Source organism: Mustela erminea, chromosome 1, assembly GCF_009829155.1.
Source record: "Mustela erminea isolate mMusErm1 chromosome 1, mMusErm1.Pri, whole genome shotgun sequence".
Taxonomy (NCBI): Eukaryota; Metazoa; Chordata; class Mammalia; order Carnivora; family Mustelidae; genus Mustela; species Mustela erminea.
The window spans coordinates 52,012,782-52,030,868 of NC_045614.1; the positions used below are offsets into that span (position 1 = coordinate 52,012,782).

Consider the following 18,087-nt stretch of genomic DNA (forward strand, 5'->3'; position numbering starts at 1 on the left):
TCAGTGCTTAGCTGCTGAGAACCAAGGTGTAGTTGACGGCCCAAGAATGAAAGTTCAGGAGTACCACGTAATGTCTTCATGCTATCAGAGGCTACTGCAGATATTTCATGGGCTTTTTGCTTGGTGAGTATTTTGGAAGATGTGGTAGATAGAAATAATCAAGTATGCACTTGCTTTTATCTGACAGGCCCCAAGGCATTGAGGTAGAGAAAAGAAAGAAAAGGCTCACAAAGTCTTATGTAAACATGTGCTTGTTCTTTTTGGGGTGTTCCTGCATCATTTCATTTGATCTTGTACCCTCTGTGTCTTATATGGCCATGGTTATTAACTCATTTGAAAATTAGGTGACTTGAGGGCGCTTGGGTGGCTCAGTGGTTTGGGCTGCTGCCTTCGGCTCGGGTCATGATCTCAGGGTCCTGGGATCGAGCCCCGCATCGGGCTCCCTGCTCCGCAGGAAGCCTGCTTCCCTCTCTCTCTCTCTCTCTCTCTGCCTGCCTCTCTGCCTACTTGTGATCTCTGTCTGTCAAATAAATAAATAAAATCTTAAAAAAAAAAAAAAGAAAGAAAGAAAAAAGAAAATTAGGTGACTTGATAATGGCTAACCTGTAACAGACTGGGCCATCTGATTCTTAGCCAGGTTTGCTGTGGCAGCCTTTCTTTCCATTAATAACACTAGAGAAAGTGTTACTTAAGAAATTGTTACTGGGGCACCTGCCTGGCTCAGTCAGTGGACCATGAGACTGTTGATCTCAGGGTTGTGAGTTGGAGCCCCACACTGGATATAGAGATTACTTAAAAATAAAATCTTTTGGGAACCTGGGTGGCTCAGTGGGTTAAGCCGCTGCCTTCGGCTCAGGTCATGATCTCAGGGTCCTGGGATCGAGTCCCGCATCGGGCTCTCTGTTCGGCAGGGAGCCTGCTTCCTCCTCTCTATCTCTGCCTGCCTCTCTGCCTACTTGTGATCTCTGTCTGTCAAATAAATAAAATCTTTAAAAAATAAATAAATAAATAAATAAAAAATAAAATCTTTTAAAAAAAGTCATTAACAACTTGTAGACAAATTCCAGATTATATGTTAAAGAGATGAATACATTTTGAACTAGGGTATTTAGAAATACTTTGTGGAAGCAATGGAATTTCATGGGGTCCTGAAGTATAGATGACCTTTTGGGCGGTAAAGGAAATGGTTGGGAAGGCATGGCATGGGTGAATGAATGTATGGTGAAGGCATGAAAGTAGAAATGAGGGGGTTGTGTCCCTTAAATGCTTTTGTTCCTCAAGGGTAGGCCCTGGCTCTTCTCTTCTGTACAGGCTTTCTGGGTAATCTCACCCAAGCTTTAATTTGTGCTGAAATTTATCTTCTGGTTAAAGGCATTTATATCCAGCTGCCTACTCAACACTTCGTAGATGTGTCATTGACACCTCAGACACATCACATCGAAAATGTGATATCATCCTTACCATAGCACCTTCAGCTTTGCCGGGCTACATAAATAGTACCACCAATGTCTGAGCCAGAAACCAGCAGTTGTTCTTTGTCCCTTTCTCTACCCACTACCTTTTCTCTGTCCCACATCGGATCACCAAATCCTGTTAATTTTATTTTATTTTATTTTTAAAGATTTTATGTATTTATTTGACAGAGATCACAAGTAGGCAGAGAGGCAGGCAGAGAGAGGAAGGGAAGCAGGCTCCCTGCCGAGCAGAGAGCCCGATGTGGGGCTCGATCCCAGGACTCTGAGATCATGACCTGAGCCGAAGGCAGAGGCTTTAACCCACTGAGCCACCCAGGTGCCCCTAATTTTATTTTTTAAATAACATCTAAATAGCCATCTGTTGCTCTCCTACCGCACTGCTTTGAGACTCCCATCATCTCTCACGTGGACGAGATTAGTTTCACAATTGGTTCTCTGCCTCCAGTTGCTGTCCCTCAGTCCTTTCTTCACACGTAGTCAGTGGTCTTCCCAATGCAAATCCTATCCCAACTTTGGTCCTTGTTGTCCTTGTGTTTTTCTTGTGTTCAGACTCTTTCCCCTAGTTTCTAACACCTTTTATTATCTGGCTCCTGCCCTATCACTTATCTTATGTTCTGCCCTCCAGCTATACTGAATTAATTTCAGTACCCTATATTACTTTCATCTGGAAGATTTCACACGTACTCATTCTTCTACCTGATCCCCACCCTCCTTGATCACCAGTCTTTCTAACTCATCTCTGAGATCTGGATTTAAACTTTAGTTCCTCCGGGGCATCTTCTCTGACCCCGAAGGCAGGTAATAAGCCTCCTTCCTACCTCTCTAATTCCCAGTTTTCTCCTAATACTCTGGTATCCTCTTACAATAAGCATTTACCATATTTTATTATAATTATTTGTTCATCTATCTTCCTTGCTGGACCCTGAGCTCCATGCGAGCTGAAACCAATCATTATTCTATCCCCAGGACTTAAAAACAGTGCCTGACAAAAGATTTGATCAGATGCCTCATCAAGGAGATATATGGATGGCATGTAAAGATGTTCAGTAGTGTTAGTTATTAAGGAATTCCCAAGTTAAAATTACAACATGGCTAAATTATGAAGACTTACCTTACCATATTGGTGAGAACATGGAACACCTGAAACTGTCACGTGCTGCTGATGGAAATGTAAAATGGTACACCTACTTTTGAAACAGTTTAGCAGTTCCTTAAAAAGTGAGACATACACCTAACATACAACACAGCCATTCTACTCCTATGTATTTACTCAACAGAAATGAAAGCATATGTCTATACAAAATTTGTGCACAAATGTTAATAACAGCTTTATTTGTAATAGCCCCAAACTAGAAACAAATGTCCATCAACTAGTAAATGGATAAACAAATTTTCATATGGTGGAATACTACACACAACAACATGGATGAAGAAAAGAATTACACTGAATAGAAAGCAAGACCATAAGAGTATGTAGCATTTGATTCCTTTTATATAGAATCCTAGGAAAAAGCATATAATCTGTTACTGACGATGAAAACAGATCAGTGATTGCCTCTCACTGAGTAGGATGGAGTGAAGGATGGATTTCAAAGGAATATAAGGAAATTCCTGGGGGTAATAGGTATATTCATTATTTTCTTCACAGTGATGATTTCATGGGTTTATATATGTAACCTGATCAAACTGATCAACTTTTTAATACGTGCAGTTCATTGTATATCAATTCTGTCTCAATAAAGCTGTTCCCCGGGGCGCCTGGGTGGCTCAGTGGGTTGGGGCCTCTGCCTTCAGCTCGGGTCATGATCTCAGGGTCCTGGGATTGAGCACACGTCGGGCTCTGCTCAGCGGGGAGCCTGCTTCCCCCATCTCTCTCTGCCTGCCTCTCTGCCTACTTGTGATCTCTCTCTCTGTGTCAAATAAATAAATTAAATATTTATTTTTTTTGAATATTTTATTTATTTATTTGACAAAGATCGCAAGCAGTCAGAGAGAGAAGGAAGCAGGCTCCCCGCTGAGCAGAGAGCCTGACTTGGGACTTGATCCCAGGACCCCGGGATCATGACCTGAGCCGAAGGCAGAGGCCCCAACCCACTGAGCCACCCAGGTGTCCCTAAATAAAATCTTTAAAAAAATAAATAAAGCTGTCCCCCATCACACCCCCCAAAATCCTGACCTATCATAGACCTCAGAATACATTTGTTGAAAGGCAGAAGGACTACCACTGGTGATGTGGAGATGTTTCTACAGGAGTAGAAAATCTAGGGGCTCAAAGAGTTTGAATGTTGTACAGAAAAGCAATTCTAGAGTTTTATAATCAGAGGCAAGGTTTAATGAAATCAGTGTTTTAGGAAAATCCTTTAGGCAGCAGTGTGCTGGACAGATTGGAAAGGGATGCAGAAAGACAAGTCAAAAAGTGTCTCAGTGATCCATATATGTGTGATGATGCTAAGGGCCTGGGTTAGAGTGACTGCCTGAGCTTGGGAAGGAAGGGACAGTGGGAAAGAGATCTGAAGATAGAATCGCCAAGACTTAGGGAAGAAGGAGTAAGTTTTTTATTGAGCACCTTCTATGGAATCAGTACTGATTTAACAATTGATGAAGTTATTTCTGGTTTTTCTGGGGAGGAAGGCTGAGATGTCTCTAAAATGTTGAAAATGAAGGAGAGTTTTTATTCCCTGAAAATAAACCTAGGGAGGACTGTTAGGCCCTTAAGGAAAGACTGTTTCAGGTGCCCTTCACCTTGCAGTGTGTTACTGAGTTGGTTACCTGGGCACTTCCAGTGCTGTAGTTCTCCTTTTGCCTCCATTGACTTATAAGGAGGCAGGGATCCTCACATGCTGTCTAGCAATCTTTCTAAAACTAAGCTCAACCATTTTACCTTGACTTTCCCTTAGGAGTGGATTTTTTCAGCCTGAAAATCATAATTTACTGTACTCAGCTCTTGAGGTCCTTACAAACCGATTGAAGCAAGGAGAGCCTGACCAGTCCTTGGAGGAATTGCTCAGGTAGGTCAGACTACATATTCCAGAGTGTTGTCCCAAAAAACTGAAACAAGATTAGCAAAATTTCTTGGAAATCACTTGGGTGTCTCTCAGTAGTAGTGAGGGAAATTGATGTTTTCAGCTCCTTTTCCTCAATCATATGAGCTTTTTCATCTATGTATTCCAATAAATCCTGAGACATTAGAAACTGTTGAATAAATCCTACTAAATCTTTGGCATTCTGCCTCCTGTAAAGTTGGCCTTTTCGGGTAATGATGTCAAAAACACTAATGACCTGTAGTTGACTCCTGATTATCTGGAAACCTACTGTCTCTCAATAAAATCAGGTAATTAGGTAGCAGTAGTTACCACTGATTTCCTCCCCATCTTAAAAGAAGAGGAGCCTAGGCTGAGGGCAAGGCAGTGGAAGAGGGAGGTGAGAAGGAAATCTAAGAGGCATAGCTTCCAGCCTCCTGTCCCAGCTTCAACCAGAGTAATTTCATCTTTCTTTCTCCTTCTCTTCACTATCTCTGGGTCTGCAGTTAATGCTTATCATCCCTGCCTATAGGGTAGGACCTTATTTCTTTTTAGATAAAGTGCTTTTAAATTTGTTTGACCTCCTTCCCACAGTCAATCAGGGGGGTACACTCTAGTTTTATTTTAGCTATAGTTCTGGATTAATTTTGACTCCCTATCTCCCATTATTTCAGTGCATTGAAAGCTGACCAAATGTGGTACACTTATTAAAAGCTCTGCTTTCTCTGTCTTATAGTTTCCTTTCACTTGTCCCTATAAACCTAGAATTTAAACTTTATTCTCATTGTGTTGCCTTAGGCTTTAAGAGCAAATAATTTGTCCAGGGTTGCTCGTGTAAGCATGGTGTAAACTCTTCTTTGGGTATCTTGGTGTTCATGACCCCTTTCAGGCCAGCATTCCAGACCCTGGGCTCTGTTCTGCCCTGGCTTTCGTCATACAAGGCTACAGTGTTCTATCATGATCTTGATAGAAGGTGGCCACAAAAACACCTGAAAATGTGGAGAATTCTGGTTAGACCAATAAATACACAAGTGAACTTAGACAACTCATGTATTTACACATATCTATAATACTTGTCATATCTTTTTTTTTTTTCTCTTCTTTCTTGTCTCCTTTACAGACAGAGCTTCAATTACTTGCAGAATTTCTCTCACAGCATTCCGAGTTTCCAGTGTGCTCTTTATCTCATCAGACTTCTGATGGTCATTTTGGAGAAATCTACAGCTCCTGCTCAGAACAAAGAAAAAATTGGTGATGGGCCCAGATCTTCTTTTTTATTTTTTCTTCATGAATAGGATTAATAACTAACTCAAGCTTATAAACTTAGGGCTTCCTAGGACCTTGTATATTTTATATGTAAACCCCCCCATAACTGTGGATGTGCCCTTTTGCCATATCAAAAGGACATTTTCCCAAAAAGGAGCTATGACTGATCTCTGCTGATACTGCTTAGTCTGAGTTTGGTTAGTTCACTTGTCTAGCTAATTTTCTGTTTGGCTTCTGTTAATTCATGTCCGTTTTCATAAATTATCTAAGACATTTGACAAAAAGAGACACAAACTGCTAGGTTAGTAAAATGGGAGAAAGGAGAAATCAAGATTTGATTAAGTATAAAGAAAGGTTGGGCCCAGTTCCTGATCTTTTTCTTTTTTCTTTTCTTAAAGGATTTTATTTATTTGAGAGAGAGACAGAGATGGGGGATAGAGTGTGAAGTAGGAGGAGAAGGAGAGCCCAATGCAGGGCTCAATCCCAGGACCCTGGGATCACGACCTGAGCTGAAGGCAGATGCTTAACCAACTGAGCCACCTACGCACCCCTTCTGATCTTTTTCTTTAACTACTTTTTGTCATAGCTCTTTGAATGCAACTGACTAATTATATATCCTAATTGACAGCACACACAGAAAGCAAAAAGAAAATGCAAAACAAACCTTTTATTATTTCCTGTTGATTAAAAGGGGAGAGTTTGGTATGACTCTTTAAGATGAGCATGGCTTATTGATCTGCCCAGAAGGAACAAGATTGGTTTTCCTAATGCCCAGCAGTGTGTGTCTGTTCAGTTCATGTTTGTGTGTTTGTTAGGGCAGGGTGAGATTGTAGGATGCATTGTGTCCTAGACAAACGCGTTTATTTCTGGTAGAGGGAACCAGTAGAGCAGGAACCCGTGATAGGTTTTTTCAAATTGTCAGACTAGGAACTTCAGAGTAAATATTAAAAAAAAAAAATCCTTTTGCTCATTAATCATCCCCCGAGAACCTAAAAAACAAGAGTATAGTCAATTTTCCATGCATGAGAGGTATTTGTCTTATTTCTCAACAGCTTCATTGGCCAAACAGTTCCTCTGTCGGGTGTGGCCAAGTGGGGAGAAAGAGAAGAATAGCATCCCTACTGAACAGCTCCATACTTTGCTCAGGTGAGAGGCTCAGTTTCTTTCCATGAACCAAATAGTCCATTTTGCCACTGTTGGGATCTCTCACATGGTCAAAGACTGAGAAATTGCTATGGTTAAGGGGAACTTGGAAACAAAGAAGTAGGTTTGAAATAAACGAAAGTTGTATCATGCTATACACCTGAAACTAATATAATGTGGTATGTTAATTATACTTGAGTAGAAAAATGGAATAAATTAATAAAAATTTTTTTAAAGATTTTATTTATTTATTTGACAGAGAGAGATCACAAGTAGGCAGAGAGGCAGGCAGAGAGAGGAAGGGAAGCAGGCTGAGCAGAGAGCCTGACGCGGGGCTCAATCCCAGGACACTGGGATCATGACCTGAGCCGAAGGCAGAGGCTTTAACCCACTGAGCCACCCAGGTGCCCCGGAATAAATTAATAAATTAACAGAATTTGTAATATGTGGATCATAGACCCTCTGGTTCTATTTTATTTTATTTTATTTTTTAAATTTTTACTTATTTGACAGAACACAAGAAGGGGGAAAAACAGAGGGAGAGGGAGAAGCAGACTTCCCACTGAGCAGGGAGCCTGATGTGGGACTTGATCCCAGGACCCCAGGATTATGACTGGAGCCGAAGGCAGACGCTTGACCAGCTGAGCCACCCAGGAGCCCCACTGGTTTTATTTTATACTGTCAGTTAGTTCCTGACTAGCTGGAGGAAGTGGAGGAGTCTGCTGTTGTGTTTTGCCTTGTTAGAGTTATGTAATTATTTGTTACCTACTATATATCCAAGACTCATCCATCACTTCCAAAGTGTCAAACTATATATTCAATTGAAACATCATTTCCTTTACCTCCTGATAATTACCTGGAATCTTCATTTTATTAAAAATAAATTGCAATAGGGGCACCTGGGTGGCTCAGTTAGTCAAGCGTCTGCCTTAGGCTCAGATCACGATCCCAGGGTCCTGGGGTCAAGCCCCTCATGGGGCTCCCTGCTCAGCTGGCAGTCTCCTTCTCCTCTCCCTCTGCCCCTTCCCCTGCTCATGCTCTCTCTCTCTGTCTCTCTCAAATATATAAAATCTTTTTTAAAAATTTTTAAAATAAACGCTAGTAGTTTTTTTAAAGCTAAAGCCTAAGGCAGCTGGGTGGCTCGGGTGGTTAAGCGACCAACTCATTATTTCAGCTCAGGTCGTGATCTCAGGGTAAGGAGACTGAGTCCCGTGTCAGGCTCCATGCTCAGTGCAGAGTCTGCTTGGGATTCTCTTCTCTCTCTCCTGCTGCTCCCCCTGCTTGCATGGGCACACCTACACATGCTCTCTCTAAATAAATAAAATCTTTAAAATAATAAATAGATAGATAAAGCAAAGTACTTGGTAATATGTCAAGAAAGAATTCTTGATTTTGGAATTCTGTAACATGTATTTATATTCCTGTGGCTCTCAATGCAGCATTTACCTGCAGCATACAAACAGTGTTCTGAAGGCCATAGAGGAGATTGCTGGAATTGGTGTCCCAGAACTGATCAATTCTCCTAAAGATGCATCTTCTTCCACATTCCCTACCCTGAACAGGTAAGGGAGTTCTCTCCTCCAGTTTTTCCCCTAATTAGAATAGAATCACATTGTCCAATATATGTAGTTTCCAAATAACTACCTCACCCTTCATCGAATTCTGATGCAGATGGTAGAGACAGTCATTCCTTCAACACGTAGAATGTCTTCTGTGCATTCTTTTTAAGGGGCTCTCAGCCAGCCCATGTGAAAGGACCTTAGTGAGGCTTGAATTTTCAGTAGAGTCTTCAAAGACAAAGAAGATTTAGTCACCAAACATTTCATGTTAGTATTTTCATCCTTTCGAAGTGAGACTATTATTGTAACCGTCTTGGGATAAAGTAATGGTTGTATCTGGTCACGCACATCTCAGTGGGTTTTGTCTCATACAAAGTCTATAAAGTACCTTCAACATTCCCCATGTTATTGAACCCTTTGAGTGATTCTGTGAGGTGGGCGTTATCATCTCTGTTGTACTCATGAGGAAAATGAGCATTAGAGGGGAACTTACTCAGACTTACACAGACAGTAAGTATGGAATTAGGAACTTGAACTTGGATCTTCTTACTGCCACCTCACAGCTCTCCCATGCCACTACATGGTCTCCCCTCATAAAGTTAATTCCATTGTTTGACAGGTCATTTTCTTGGGCTCCTTTATGAATCCTTTCCACTCCCCCACCCTTTAACAGTGGACCCTAGTGAAAGGGAATTCTGAGAGGTGGAGAAGGAAATGACTTCTAGTTTCTTGACTTTCTTGGAAGTTCTTTCTAACCAGTCATCATTGTATAAACATGTATGTCTTCTAGGCACACCTTTGTCATTTTCTTCCGTGTGATGATGGCTGAACTAGAAAAGACAGTAAAGGGTCTTCAGGCTGGCACCGCAGCAGACTCACAACAGGTGGGTCAGATACTCCCACCACAAGAGGTAGACCTGGTTACAAGGAAGCCACTGCATCTTTTATTTCTTGGGTCAGAGTTTCTTCTAAGCTACTTCCTTAGAGTTAGAAAGATTGAGAATTCTTTTTCAAAGAGTTCCTGGTTTAATTTCTTTTTGTTCCAGTTTGAGGGAGGATTGGACTCTATATTTCCTGGCTACTGCCCAGGGGAAGGCTCAGACTGCTCCATAAGTCCTAGCTCTGGAAAAAATGTCTTTGGTCGCAGCCTCCCATGCCCAGCAGTTTTCTGCTTATGAGCTGGCATGAGGGGAGCAGGCTTATTTAAGATGCTGTGCTACTGCCTGCTAACCAGGACTGAGCTAGACTGCTGAGAGCATAGGGATCAGAGAAGCCACAGGGATCCAATCACCAGCAGGTATGTTGCAGAGGCTTTTTCCTACTTGTCAGTTACTGACGAGGAGTCCTCTTTAGAAACTCTCTATAAGGTACCCTGTGCAGGCCTTAGAACCATCTTGTGGGTTACACTGGTAGCATCTCATTGAGAGAATAATTGGCTTAAATTAATCTTTGAATAGCCATGTAATCTAGGACCAATATATTAGTGGAAATACAGTAAGAGAAGTACTTGGCTGGTTCAGAAGTACCTGTATATTTGGTTGCCCCCAGATTCATGAGGAGAAGCTCCTCTACTGGAATATGGCTGTTCGAGACTTCAGTATCCTCATCAACCTAATAAAGGTGAGTAAGTGTGTAGCCTCCTTGACCCACCTCGCCAGCTAAATACAGAAACCGAGAAGGGTCCTGGCTTCCAAAATGGACTCTCCCTGCTCGTTTCCCCTCCCTTCCTTGGGGGACCTGTTCTCACTTGTCTTCTTTGCTTGACCCTCAGCCCATCCTGGATAACCCCTTCTATCCCTAGGTGGTATCTTTTTCCTTCTCTTCCTTTCTCCATCCGTGTCTGTGCCACAATACTATTTAATGGCTCTCACCTTGTCTTGGGTCCTCTGTGACCCAAGCACATTCCCACTCTTTCTTCCAACCCTGAATGCCTTCTTTATCCCTCAAACACACACTGTACTCTAACCCAATCCATGATTTTGCTAGGCTATTCTCCCAGCTCAGAATATCATTCTCTTTCCTTTCCACCTCTCATCCATCTTCCTTAAGGCTTCACATCAAGGTTTGGACTTCTATAATGCCATCTTCTTTTTTCTTTTTTTTTAAGGTTTTATTTATTTATTTGAGAGAGTGAGAGAGAGCATGAGAAGGGAGGAGGTCACAGAGAGAAGCAGACTCCTCGCTAAGCTGGGAGCCCTATGTGGGACTTGATCCAGGACCCCAGGATCATGACCTGAGCCAAAGGCAGTCACTTAACCAACTGAGCCACCCAGGCGCCCTATAATGCCATCTTCTTAATATCCTGTTAGAATCAATTTCTTACTCTTCTTTGCTTCCCTAATTCCTTTTTTTTGAACCTCAGTGATAGTGATTACTTTATTCTGTTTCATAATTAATTTAATTGTTGACATGCCTGCTTCATTTTAGAATTCTCTATGACACCAAGAGCTGTACTGTGCACAATGGGGAAGAGGCTGGGGGTGCTGAAAGGAGCAGACCTCAGCTTTGGTTTCTTATCTTTTGTGTCTCCAGGTGTTTGATAGCCGTCCTGTTCTACATGTATGTTTGAAGGTGAGAGGTTGACCTGGTCCTCTTTAGTATCTATTCTTCTGTGGATCTTTCTAGAAATGGCCTCAGCTGAAAGGGGTTGCTTAATACTTTGCCCTACAAGCCAGAGTTTTCAGAATCTGTGTTAACAGGTGGTCGTTTAAAAAAGACAGTGGATATGTTTTTTTCCCACACTAGTGGGATGACTAGTGTGGGAAAACTTTTCCTCTGAGTCTGAAAACTTTTGGTCTGAGTCTGAGAACTATGGGGAGTTGCTTCGGGACAGCTGACTTCAGGAGCAGTAGTCACTCATTGCCATTCCTTCCCAGGCAAGAGGGAGGAAGGAGTGGTAGGTGATTCCTCTTTTTATTATTTTACTTTATTTTATTTATTTATATATTTTTAAAATGTTTTTTTTTTTTTATTTTTTTTTAAGATTTATTTATTGGACAGAGAGAGATCACAAGTAGGAAGAGAGGCAGGCGGGGGCAGGGGAAGTGGGCTCCCCGCCGAGCAGAGAGCCCAATGTGGGGCTTGATCCCAGGACCCCAAGATCATGACCTGAGCTGAAGGCAGAGGCTTAACCCACTGAGCCACCCAGGCACCCCTATTTTATTTATTTTTAAAGATTTATTTGAGAGCGAGAAAGAGCATGCACACACGCAGGGCGGAAGGGCAGAGGGAAAGGGAGAGAGTTTTAACTAGACCCCACTCTGAGTGTGGGGCCTGATGCAGGGTTCGAGCTCATGACCTTGAGATCATGACCTGAACTGAAATCAAGATTTGAGATTTGGGTGCTTACCTGACTGTGCCACCCGGGCACCCCTGATTCCTCTTTTTAAAGCCCATGGCTGACCTCATGAATGTGGAAGCTGGTATCCTGATAATCTCCCAACTTCTCTCCCAAAGAGAGAGTCCAGATTAGGCCTAGATTTGATGTTGGGTTAGGAGTTAGGATATGTTGTGAGGAGAATGTGTCTTTCGATCTCCTTATGGTTCCTTCAAGTAGATGGCTCCCCGTCTTGTTACCCCTGGCTCCTCTCTTCTTTACTCCACCCTGGAGCCAGTACAGAAGATGAGTGAGCAAGGGTAGTGATTTACCTGATTAGTAAATTTGGCAGTTGGTTATATGCTTCCTCAGCTCTACACAGTTTTTCCTTTGGGAAGTAAGTGGTTCTCCGACAGCTGGTCCACCTGTTTTCTATGCCCCATTTCTTATAGTGAGCAAGGTCTCTGCCCATTGGCTCTGTCTAGGGTAGAAAAGTCTGCCTAACTCTGAGGCTTAGTTAACAGGCCCATTTAGTTTTTGCATTAAGCTTACGTTCTCCAAATTAACCTTTTGGACTCTTCCCAATTTATTTCTTATATATATAAATAAGAAAAGAAAACTCCTGGGCTGGGTGAGGTAGGAGCCCTTCATGTGAAAGACCTCAGTAGAGGTCATCACCAGTTCTCTCTCCTCTTCTTCAGTATGGGCGCCTCTTTGTGGAAGCATTTCTGAAGCAGTGTATGCCGCTCCTCGACTTCAGTTTTAGAAAACACCGGGTAAGAACTGAGCTCATAGAAGAAAGATGTGCTCTGTACAGTTACTTAGAAGATCTATCCATAGTGGCTTATAGGCTAGGAGTGTGGGCAATTCCCTTGCCCAGGTTCTGGGCCACAATTCTACTCTGGCTCCTTTGGTCCACTTCCCCTATCACCAGAGATGCCCATAGTGGACTGAATATTCCAAAGTAGGCTGAACTTCAGATACACTCTGATTAAACCCACCCTTCTACTTCTATATGGGATCTGAGGGTTGTCACTCCTTTTAGCTGGATTTTGTTGTCTTGTTACACTCCCAGGACCTCACATATCAGCATGTTATTTGCTTATTCCTTTGCACTTATCTAGGTCTACCCTCAGGAATAATAACAACAATAATAATAATCATCTCATTTGTGTCATAAACTCTTTGCTATTTTAATGGGTAGTCTTTTTTAACATGCAGAAGTTTTTTTTAAAGATTTTTTTTTTTAAAGATTTTATTTATTTGACAGAGAGATCACAAGTAGGCAAGAGAGGCAGGCAGAGAGAGAGAGGGAGGCAGTCTCCCTGCTGAGCAGAAAGCCCGATGCAGGGCTTGATCCCAGGACCCTGAGATCATGACCTGAGCTGAATGCAAAGGCTTAACCCAATGAGCCACCCAGGTGCCCCTAAAGATTTTATTTATTCATTAGAGAGAGCACGAGCAGGGGGAGTGGCAGGGAGAGATGAAGAGGGAGAAGCAGACTCCCCACTGAGCAGGGAGCCTGATGCAGGGCTTGATCCCAGGACTCTGAGATCATGACTTGAGCCAAAGTCAGATGCTTAACTGACTGAGCCACCAGGCGTTCCTGTAATAGGTAGTCTAGAGAGGTTTTTTTGGCCAAGTGAGATCCAGGGTTATAGTAGTAAAATAAATATAGAAACAAAGGTGATGATTTCTTACACATATTTAGCAAGTTTGCAAGACAGTCTCACAGTGTTTGTTGGTGCTGGTTCCTCATAATCTAGAAAGAGAAAGGGGGGGATAACTAGTTAGCCCTAGCTTCGAGGGCCAAATTGAGATGATTGCTAATACACAGTTGGAACCTATGGAGTTTATCCTCTTTGGAGCGCTTGGTTGCATCTAAAATGAAATGAGAGCATTTAATATGGCATTTGTAATTTGGTTGGTTGTAGGAGGATGTTCTGAGCTTACTGGAAACCTTCCAGCTGGATACGAGGCTGCTTCATCACCTGTGTGGGCATTCCAAGGTAAGAAGGAAAGTAGGTCATGGCACCAGCCCACCTGTTGGCTTAATCTGCTGTGTGATTAGGAGATCTACAGGCTCCAGTTCCTTCTTCCTTTTTAACCCTTCTTTAGTCTTTGTTTTTGAGACCATCTGTCTAAAGGCAGTTTAATTCAGAGTGGTCAGATCCTTAGTTGCTAGTTGAAATTGGGCAGTCATGTAGAGGGCAGTTTCTGCATCTAAAGTTTGACTCAAACTCCGTACCACTCTTTCCTCTAAAGCTTCTCTTTGGTGAGAGAGAGAGAATGTTGGTGGACGTGTTGCTTCTATAAAGTACTCTGGGTGGGAGGAATATTATGTAAGTGATGAGTCTCTGCTAGAGACAAGGGTGGTTCTAAAACCAGCCATATTCAAAGCTTTTCAGCTGTACTATTTACTTGTCAAGGAACACATCTGTCTCTTGTGAGAACATTTTACCATTAGAGGATTTTTCCACTTAAAGCCTACAGTTGAACCGTTGTCACTTTTTGTCTGAAGAAACACAGAACCATAGAGCTCAGTAGTCATGGGCAAACCAAATTCTTTCTCAGTCCAGTTTCTATTGCTCTCTTCCTCCCCGGTTCTAACTTTAGAAGTTGCTAAACAGAGGAATTTTAAGAACCCCTAGCTAAATAGGGATACTCTGTTGTTTAATATCAGTATAATACATTTTCAAGAATATTTTAGGTAAATTCAGTGATAATTGGTCAAGAAGAGGTTATGAAGAAGGACCTAAGGTGTTGGTCATATGTTCTTTAGACTCTTTTATCTTGAAGGAGAGCTTCCATTCTCTTCAGAGTATTCTGCCAAACTACTATTTAATGGAACATGTCTCAGGCCTATACTGGGAGGACTTATGCTCTCATTCAGTGTTCAGGATATCAGGGAACTCAGAAGTTTCTATATAGGAATGTGAAAGCATAATGATAAATCCAGATGAGTTGGTGCATTTGTTTCCATTTAGATTCACCAGGACACGAAACTCACCAAACATGTGCCCTTGCTCAAAAAGACCCTGGAGCTTTTAGTTTGCAGAGTGAAAGCCATGCTTATCTTCAACAATTGCAGGGAGGCTTTCTGGCTGGGCAACCTCAAAAATCGGGACTTGCAGGTAAGCCTAGGGCCCAGCCCAAGATAATCTATTCCCACTCTCTGTGAGAGCATCAGAAGTATGTCAAGGAGGTCAGCTAAGCCTTGTTCTCTCTAAAAGACTGCCTTTCTCTTAAGGCTGTGGCCATTTAGCTCTTAAAATTAGGTCTTAGTCATGGGTCTTAGTCATGCTTCTGGTCTTAGTCATGGGTTCTACCCCTCCTCCTAGCCATACCACTATAACAACAAGGCCTCAGAGATAGAAGAGGCAGATCAATAAAACCTCTCTCCTTGGCCAGAGTGGGCTCCTGCTGTAAGTACTACTGAGGGCAGATTCATAATAACATTTGTTTATGTGGACAGATTTTTTAAAAAATTATTTGGGGTCTTTTTCTGAAACTGTCTTATTTCTGAAATTATTCTCTGCCTAATTTTAACAAATAAACATTTCTAAGGTCCTTGAACTGTCTGGCTAAAATGTTCTATGGCTTAGAATACTGCTTTGGAGTTTTAGCAATTTTCTTTTCTTTTCTTTTTTTAAAATATTTTATTTTTTAATTTATTTTAAAGAGATAGAAAGCACACAAGCAGGGGGAGTAGCAGGCAGAGAGAGGGAGAAGGAGAAGCAGACTTCCCAGTGAGTAGGGAATCTGATGTGGGGCTCAATCCCAGGACCCTGAGATTGTGACCTGAGCTGAAGGCAGACGCTTAACGACTGAGCCACCCAGGCGCCCTGAGTTTTAGCAATTTTCATATAGAATCCAAGCCCTTCTCATTCATGTTTATAATAGCTGAGGGGCTTATAATCTTATATATGAAAGGAATAGCACCCTGGAGACTTAGTTTCCTTTCTTCACATTTGCTCTATGAGATATTATTTCCACAATACTATTAAACAAAGTACTGTAATAAAACAATACTGTTGTTTCCATGAGAAAAATAAACCTTAAAGGTGTTAAGTAACTTACCTAAAGTCATTCAGCAATAAGTGAGAAGTGCCAGGGTTTGAGTCCAAACAGAAACGATACAAAGCTGATGTTCTTAAACCACTTTGTATACTATCTTTCAGCCTCAACATGGCCATTTGTAGTTGGTGTATTGGTGGTCATGTACTTTAAGGTCTTTGGGAAATCTCAACAGTACTCAACATTTACTGAAAGAGTCACCAATATACCCTGGCCTTGTAACATCTAGTATGATACTAGAATACAGCAGTGGACTAGTTGCAAAACTACATATTATATTAGTCCCACACATATCTCAGAAACCTTGGGTTGATTATCACTTCTCTAGGTGCTAGATCACAGGTTGATGTCTGTTTGACCATGTAGAATGCCTAGAATATTATCTTTCCCATTGCCTGTAAACTAAGCCTTTCTCCTCTTGAGACCCCAAATATGATAATTATAACCCACCATTTGTCTTGGCCCATTCACATTTAGGGTGAAGAGATTATGTCCCAGAACTCCGAGGAAAGTGAGGATGATACAGCATCCCAGGTCTCCAAGAGCAAAGCAACGGAGGTATCTCTGCATAAGTGTGCAGTGGCTTGTTGCATTTTGTTACTTATTCTAAGTCAGTAGAAAGTTTAGAACTTTTACTGCTAATTTTTTATTTAAGTTTACTTATTTATTTTAGTTATCTCTACACTGTACCTGGGGCTTGAACTGAGATCAAAAGTTACCTGTCCTTCCAGCTGAGCCAGCCAGGCACCCCTCCCTACTTATGTTTATAATCAAAGACTTCTGTGCCCATCTACATTCTCTCCAGAAAAACTTCTGTTTTTATATGAATTCTTTGGGGGCCAGAAGAGTATCTCAAGTTGTGGCATATGTTACAGAGTTAAAAATTCCCTTTCGTTATTCATATTAAATTCATATCTGAAATAATTTTAGAGGGGAGAAAAGGTTGAATGTTCTCTGAGTACTGAGAATAAGTTAAAACATTTAAATATGTGGTTTGAATACATAAAATAGAAATATAAATGCATTTGGTGAAAGCACAGAATCAAAAGCTGCATTCACTGGGGACTATAGTAAGAGTAAGGGTCCTTTTCCTTTCTGGGCCACTTTCAAGTCTTTGAAGAAAACTGTAGGAAAATGTATTATGTTTAAAAAATTCTCTTTAAATTCACATGGGTTTTGGACACCAAGAAGCTCAGATTTAAGAACCCCTGCTGTGAAGCCTCTCTATAATGCAGTTTGAGGCTAATGCAGAAAGATCATTTAGCATGAAAAATACTTTTATTATTTATATAGTATACCTCTACCTTGTTCTCATTAAAAATTTTTGAAGCAGATGGTACTCTGGTAAGCAAACCTCCCAGGTTAGAGTTGCAAACCAAAGGATTTTATGCTGAATTCCTTATTGAGATATACCAGAATTCTTAATTTAGCAAACATTTCATTCTGTATTGAGTGGAAGACAATGGCTTATTTAAAAATCATGTGAATTTGGTTCAGTTGCAGAATGTTATAGGTGAGTATCACAGTGACCTCCCTCCATGGTCATGATACAAGAAAAATGGGCGCGTTTCAGTTCTTTTTAGAAAAAATGAGTGGCTTAACAGCTATCATTGGTTTTAACAGTGATACAGTACAGTTATAAATCCTGTGGGAGGATGACCTAAAATATCTAATTATCCTTTGCCCCTTAGGATGGTGAAGAAGATGAAGTAAGTGATGGAGAAAAGGAGCAAGACAGTGAGGAGAGTGATGGTGACTCCGATTAGACCGCAGAGAGATGGATGCCCGTTCTCCATCTCTGCTAGACTCTTTTGTGTTCAGGGTTTGAAATCTGGTATCTATCTTCCTTACTGGAAGCATCCTGTTCTGTCATTACAAGAGTGGGCTTTACTGAATCACCTTAATTGTGAATTTCGTAGGTCATCTAACATCATCAGAGACCCTGGCTCAGGATTCCACTGTAGCATTACTTACCCGTCTGGGCAAATGTGGTGGTGCTTTGCTGTGGAATACTCACGATTCTGGTCTTTGAGAGCTAGTTTTGAAACTTAGAATTTAGGATTGTACCAGTTTTACAAATAAATTCTGTTTTAAGTTCTGCCTCAACTACCTCATTCCTCTTTCTGAATTTTCTTCATCAATCAGGAATTACATGGAATTCAGCTAGGATTTGTGCAGAGAAGTAATGGGACCTGGTGCCAACACATCAGTTCTACCAATTAAAATCATGT

At 41.4% G+C, this 18,087-nt stretch overlaps 1 protein-coding gene across 9 annotated transcripts in view; it reads left to right on the plus strand.

The window, feature by feature from the left end:
• Positions 1-17,965, plus strand: part of FANCD2 (FA complementation group D2) — a 59,436-nt gene extending 41,471 nt beyond the window's left edge. For 4 of the 9 annotated variants that reach the window (XM_032326821.1, XM_032326829.1, XM_032326845.1 and 1 more), the window contains 13 exons: positions 5-123; positions 4,373-4,483; positions 5,616-5,746; positions 6,814-6,907; positions 8,344-8,466; positions 9,254-9,347; positions 10,012-10,083; positions 10,996-11,034; positions 12,481-12,555; positions 13,714-13,788; positions 14,767-14,913; positions 16,334-16,414; positions 17,548-17,965. In XM_032326821.1, the coding sequence (XP_032182712.1) occupies positions 5-123; positions 4,373-4,483; positions 5,616-5,746; positions 6,814-6,907; positions 8,344-8,466; positions 9,254-9,347; positions 10,012-10,083; positions 10,996-11,034; positions 12,481-12,555; positions 13,714-13,788; positions 14,767-14,913; positions 16,334-16,414; positions 17,548-17,622 (1,236 nt within the window). In that variant the 3' untranslated portion in view covers positions 17,623-17,965. Of the gene's footprint in view, positions 1-4; positions 124-4,372; positions 4,484-5,615; positions 5,747-6,813; positions 6,908-8,343; positions 8,467-9,253; positions 9,348-10,011; positions 10,084-10,995; positions 11,035-12,480; positions 12,556-13,713; positions 13,789-14,766; positions 14,914-16,333; positions 16,415-17,547 lie in introns of those variants that run through there. The other 5 variants (XM_032326836.1, XM_032326853.1, XM_032326870.1 and 2 more) reach the window with 5 other exon arrangements.
• Positions 17,966-18,087: the final 122 nt, after the last annotated feature.